The sequence below is a fragment of the Esox lucius genome, chromosome 19 (genome assembly GCF_011004845.1).
Source record: "Esox lucius isolate fEsoLuc1 chromosome 19, fEsoLuc1.pri, whole genome shotgun sequence".
Taxonomy (NCBI): Eukaryota; Metazoa; Chordata; class Actinopteri; order Esociformes; family Esocidae; genus Esox; species Esox lucius.
In genome coordinates this window covers 6,992,297-6,998,777 of record NC_047587.1, presented here as the reverse complement: position 1 = coordinate 6,998,777, position 6,481 = coordinate 6,992,297, and the positions used below count along the sequence as shown (strand labels likewise).

At 39.5% G+C, this 6,481-nt stretch overlaps 1 protein-coding gene across 1 annotated transcript; it reads right to left on the bottom strand.

The window, feature by feature from the left end:
• Positions 1-470: 470 nt before the first annotated feature.
• Positions 471-6,416, bottom strand: faap24 (FA core complex associated protein 24). The gene is made up of 4 exons (XM_010883227.4): positions 6,143-6,416; positions 4,505-4,650; positions 2,845-3,000; positions 471-2,341 (listed from the first exon to the last, which is right to left on the bottom strand). Exons 1-4 carry the CDS (start codon positions 6,243-6,245, stop codon positions 2,099-2,101), a joined length of 648 nt encoding a protein of 215 aa, XP_010881529.2. The 5' UTR covers positions 6,246-6,416; the 3' UTR covers positions 471-2,098.
• Positions 6,417-6,481: the final 65 nt, after the last annotated feature.

Here is a 6,481-nt window from a genome sequence, read left to right as displayed (position 1 = left end):
GTTCTCCTGCAACCACGTCCACGGAGGTTGGCTACACGTCTCGATAACATCACATGTGGACGAAACAGTCTCTGGCGATGAACTTGCAGCCTTTAGATTGTCTATGCATGGCCACAATATTGCATCAGACCTCTGATCATTCTCTGGTTTTGTTTCTTGTTCTCCATGCTCACTGTACAAACAGTGACACAACAGAATAATTTATTTTCTTAATTCAAACTGGCTGAATGAGTGATTTTCTTATTGCAGGCACCTGCAACTCACCACAGGACAGTCAAATTCTGAAATGAGAATCACCTGCTTGAAATATAATTATTTCTAACTACTTCTAAGTGCCAATTAGGCTATCTGGGATCATTTAGGATTTTTTTTTGTGGGATAAGCTAAGATTTAGTGAAATATTCAGATATTTTGGTTTTGTGCATATTTAACAAATACAGTATGTATGAAAGTATGTATTTAAATAGACTACCCTTTTCATTCTCAAACAAATTTACTGCACTTGAAACAAATGTCACCACAAGTGTTTTATAAAATAAATCAATTATTACAATACACAAATATTAGGAGTGACCAAATGAGTTCTGAATAATTTACTGAACATACAGTATTTCATTTGGCATATTTTTTCTTAGTGTGCATTTCATTTCAGATTAGGTACACTCCCATTTACGCAACTCTGCCTCTGCTTCCTCGTGTCTAAAATTAGACCTCATGTTATATTGATGTCACTCTGAACAGCCTCCTGATGAGAGACCACATCTGAACTGTTTCGGGAGAGGAAACCAAAAGAGAGGAGGGCTTGCTCCTCTGCTCCACCAGCGCATGCATCCCTAAGAGGGCCTTCTTCATGCTTCCCTTCCTCTCTAAAGGATCCTAGTGGAATTTAGGAAGTCAAGTTGTGCCGTCGTACCGGGCCTTTTCTCTGCCTCTCTCGCTAACGCCACAGACTGCACAATAAAGGGCCTGGATTCAGCTGATCCTGTTAGAAGGCCAATAAAACGACCAGCTGCTTTGTGTGCACGGAGGGAGGAAAGACCAACACTGCCAGCAGTGTGCTGCAGTGCTTAAAGGAGGAAGCCGAGCAGAAAACCAATACATCACTGGAGCCACTCTGGGTGACTGAAGGAAGCTGGACAGAGGGGAGAGGAAGGGAAAGACAGAAGACTTGAACCCACTGCCTTTTAACTGTTCGTAGGGTAGTATTTTATGGACCAGTGCAAAAGTTCACAGCATCACGTCACACTGGGTCAAAAGTTCAGATGAAGTTTAACTAAATGAATCTATTTAAAAACACACAAGCGAACAAAGTCAGCCCGGTCCAAATTAAGTGAGCCCAAATAACATTGCAAAAGTGAAAATGCAGTGAACATATTTGCATTCCGGTCAAAGAAAAAAACAGTAAGTTCAATAATAATAATAATAATAATATATATTTTTTTCACAACAGTTGAGTTGAGGTAGGAGCCAATTCATTCAGTCAATTCATGCTTGCGCAGCTTGCCAACGTTACTTCCTGTTGGGCTGAGTTGGATTGGGAGGGGATGGAATGGAGTGTCACAGAGGGAAGTTATGGCTCAGGGAGATCTCCATGTAACGAGCCCAGATCACATGGTCCGACTGGTATAAAAGGCAGTCCTCACTGTGTTTGAGAAAGAAGGCCTTCCAGTCTGCCAAGAAAGTGCTCCTTCATTGAGGCTGAATGCTTTAGTGCAAATGGATTGGACTGAACTATGCCAGGGGATATGCGCTTTCTGTTTGAGCTCCAAGAAGGTTCCCCTGTAGGCTCTGACATGGGTTGGATAAAGGTTAAACTATTTCCATTTGAACCCACTATCAGTTCAAGTAAAATAGTCATTTCGATGGACATGTCCTTGATTAGAAAAAGGGATCACGTACCCCATCTAGCGGCCAGTCCCAGATTCAGTGCCATGTCAGGCTCATTACTTGACTGCCTCATGTTTTATGTTAGATCCTACAATTTCGCTGCACCCATGACAACGTGCACTATTGTGTGACTAATAGCACGTTGCATTGCAATCCTCCCTTACAAACCTCACCATAAAAACAAGTTGTGATTTGTCAGTGAGCTGCATAGTCAAACTAATGGGTTGTGGAAGAAGTTGCTTATGGACTGAGCTGTGGCCTGGCCTACTATGGGCTCCAGTTCATGGGTCTCTGCACTGCACAGCTGGTGAATACTGCAAAAGTGCTGAAGCAGGGCCCTGGCTTTGACCTTTCCAACCCCAGGGATCTGCTGAACCAGGGACATGACCAGGGGATCCAGCAGCCGAGACACACTCTTCCTGCGGAACGGGTTGTCTTTACTCTCTCCATGCACCTGCAGAGGACAGAACACGACTTGTCAGATTATCACTATGCCTGATTAGATTATTGCCATTGTCCAAAGTGTAAAACTGTGTGTGAGCGGCCCCTGCTAACAGGGACTGTGTTCAACATATTAGAACTCTCAATGATTTAATCCCTGGTAAAATCACGTGATTGTGGCGTGGCTCTAAATCGACACAGGACAGCAAGCCACCCTGTGACAGTTGTAATAGATTGAATTTTTTTCACTTATTCAAATGCTCTTTATTTATTTTTTTTCCACATGCTCTGTTACATTGACTATATTCTTATTGGGAAGACCAATTTATTCTTAGTGGAGGCACATCACATTTATATATTTCCAAGATGCATACATATAATCTGGTGTGACAGAGGTGACCGGTAGATTAAATTATTGGGGTTTAATGCAATGGACACATTTGTGGAATCTGCTTCTTTTTAACAATGGTAACCCAAACTCATTTGTTTCCTGTCATGTGTTGAAGCAATCCTTACTATTTGTGTGAGTAGCTGGGATGCTTCTAGCTGGCTGGCGACAGGTAGCAGTGTCAGGCCCAGCTCAAACACCACAAACTTTTGCATTGCAGGAAAGTACTGTTCACTGAGCCGGGTCTTTTCCACTACAACAATGCCCTGAAGGCTGCTGTTGGCCTGCAATGGACAGTGGGAGAAAAAAAAAAAAAAGTTTAAATTGCATTTGTAAAGCACTTTTCATAATAGAAGAATAATCTCAAAGGGCCTGAAAAAAAAAAAGGGAAATAAGAAAATATTAATATTAAATAAAAATGTATATACCTATTATATATTCATGTCCAGTATAATTTCATTAAGGGGAAGGGTAGGCCAACAAGACAAGTAACACTTTCATTCCACAATTACTGCAGATATACACTCACCGGCCAATTCATAAAGAAGACCTGCTTGTTAACGAAAATAGACAAACAGCAAATCACGTGGCTGCAACTCCTTATTTAAAGCATGCAGAGCTGGTTATTAGGTGTAGTTGTTGTTCTTAGAACGGGTAAATTACTGACTGATTGTTGGTGCCAGATGTGGCAGTTCCAGCTTGTCTGAAACAGCTGACCTCCTGGAAATTTCACACACACTACAGTTTGAGTTTAAAGAAAGATTTATGAGCAACAAAAATCATCCAGTAAACGTCAGTTCTGTAGGTGAAAAAACGTGTTAATTAGAGAAGTCAGAATAGAATGGCCAGATTTTTTTGGCTGACAGAAATGCATCTCTGGATGCCCAACGCGCTGAACTTGGAAGCGGATGGAGGCAAAAGGGTGTCCTACCCCATAGCACAGGGCTATTCAAATCTGGCCCTCGAAGCCAGTTCCACTCCATTTTTTCATTGTAACCCTCTAGTCAGGGACTTATTCAGACTTAAGACACCAGGTGGGTCCAATTAATGATGAGGTAGAACAGAAAACCAGCAGGCTCCGGCCCTCATAGTGTAAGATTTGAATACCCCTGTAATAGTAGATAGGTATACATAATTAAGTGACTGGTGAGTGTATTATAGACATTTTTCTTAAGCAAAAAGTATACATAATTATACTATACATAGGTTTTAAATAACTTTATGGAGATAATCCCTCCATTCTCATCACTGCCATCTTGTCTCTTTCTAACTTTTTTTAATTGATTGAAACAGGTTCATTATTACAAGCAACACCCAACTGTAAAGTATGAAATAGACAAGATGGTGAGGTACGAATTGCTGTTTTGATTCATTCTTTAGGAAACATTTTATTTTACTGAAACATTTCTTTATATAAAAATGAACCCCTTTCATTCGTAATCAGTCCTTTAGAAGACACCTCCATGGTCAAATGAAAAATTGAAGTATCGCAGATTACAACATCTTTTATAGTTGCCTAGTGGTTAGTTTGACTGAAATGGTCATAGGTTTGAATCACTTATCCATCAAAGTGATTGGTCAATCTAACTTTGAAAGGAGCTCAACCCTAAATAATCCACTTCAAGGGTGTCCAGGAAGATTTGGGGGTACAACAAAAATCTTTTTTATTTCACAAACACACTTGTATACTTGTCTGAAACAGAACAGAACAAACACCCTTTCATATTGTAGCTATGTTAGCTTAGTGTGGACTAATGGTGTATCGCCAATCACCAAACGTAGACTTACATTTCTAAACCGAACTAGTTTTCTTTTGTAGTTGTTTCCAGCCACAATGTCAGTTTCAGAGACATACAAGATGCAGCTCTTGTTGGACAGATGAAAATCCACCACGCCAAGTTCTTCTTCAAAGATCGTTTTCACATTTCCAGTACCTAGAATCAACAAAACCATGTTTATAATGCGCCAAACTGGAACAGACATAAGTATTAGTGTTATGTGCCACTCTGCTAATCGTGTGTCCTGCTAATTAACTGACACAATACACCTGTGTTAACAATGGCTGCCCAGTGGTAGATTAGATTGCTTTGTTTGATTACCATGTTGAACTAGCTACTATTGGCATCCAACAGATGTTGCTGCATTGGTAGATTAAACTGTAATAGGACTATGTTCAACTTAACCTGGAATTGCTGGCAATACAATCTGAATGCATCTTGTATTATTTTTTTTAAATCATGAAATTCCAAGTTAATAAAATAAGTTTGCTCCATTAAGTTATGACTGCGCCGCTATCTTGACCCATTCAAACATTCCTTTATTGATCAACAGGTGTGTGAAATGACACCTGCCTCAATGACAGAAGTTCTGATCAGGACAAAATAGCAGGAATACGCATGGTAATAACTTCATAGACCGAAATGTTTTTATTTTAGTGCAGTATTTTCTAAGCAAATATGAAAATACAGCTGCAACTACAGATGGGCAATGAAGGCTTTCAGAAACCATTTAAGGCTTATATAAAAATACATGCAGCATTTATTTTGTTATCTTGTGACTAAGAATTTCTGTCAAATTTTATAGGTGTGACCTTTGGTAGTATGACGTGTTTGATTACTGGGTTCATATCCCAGAATTCTTGCCTCCTGGTTAACAATGTGTGCATCCATGGTAATGTTTAGGATGATGTAGCAAAGACCATAAGATATGTCAATTATAAAACATTTTTACAGTGGATAGTATTTTCAACTACAAAAGTTCTGAACTTTTACAAGATTTGATGTCCCCTACAAAGTCTTTGTTATTTGGGCACATGACACTGAAAGTATTCTTTGTTCATCCATTAGTGTTCTTCATTGGTCTACCAGGTTGTTTGCTATTGCCGAGCTCACCAGTCATTTCACTAGTCTTGTTAATGTACCAAACAGTTGGTTACTAATAGAATGAATGTTTCGGCTGCCTCTAATCAAAATATTTTCATATCTGCCTCATGACGGCTGGCTTTACTTGCCCTGGGTGTACTTTGGTCCTCATGTTCTCAGACACCAGCAACACTTCAAATGTAAAGCCTAGAAGCAAGACTTTGAGATGAACAGCCTTCTTGTGCAAACACTAACAATGCAAACAAACATTGTGCCATTTGTCCAAATAACTTTGGTACCCTAAAGTGAGGGGACAACATAAAACGTGTTTACATGTATATAAAGATGAAAATACCCTCAAATTAAATCTGAAAGGCTGCACTTTGACCCTTCAAATACCAAGTGCAGTAGTTATTAGAACCCAAAACAATACGCTACTGTAAAAATAATGAGTTCAGTATACAGTTAAATAGGTAGCTACATTCACTAATTGCCTTTAGTCCAGGCTTCATCTGTTTGGCTTACTGCGAAACGTAACGTTATAGTAGTACAGTACTGTTGTTACCTTTCAAACTTTGTACAAGAACTGAATCTCTCCACTTCTCGTGGGCAATAACATGGCCATACGGGGGTACTGCATTCACAAGAACAGGAGGTTTTATCTCCATTTCAAAAAGATATATCCAATCGAACTTTCTTCAAAATGTGATTCTACCAAACGCCTGTACCACTACAATCGCCTGTCGGTTTATTTTCGAAATCCGAATTTTTGTCTTCCTTTTTGGTCTTAATGACTGACACGATCTTTAGTAAACAGCGCAACATCGGCCATTAGTGGAATGGAGTGTAAACGCACGAAATTGTAATAGATAATAGAAAACGTATCTTCCAACAATGGAGTTAT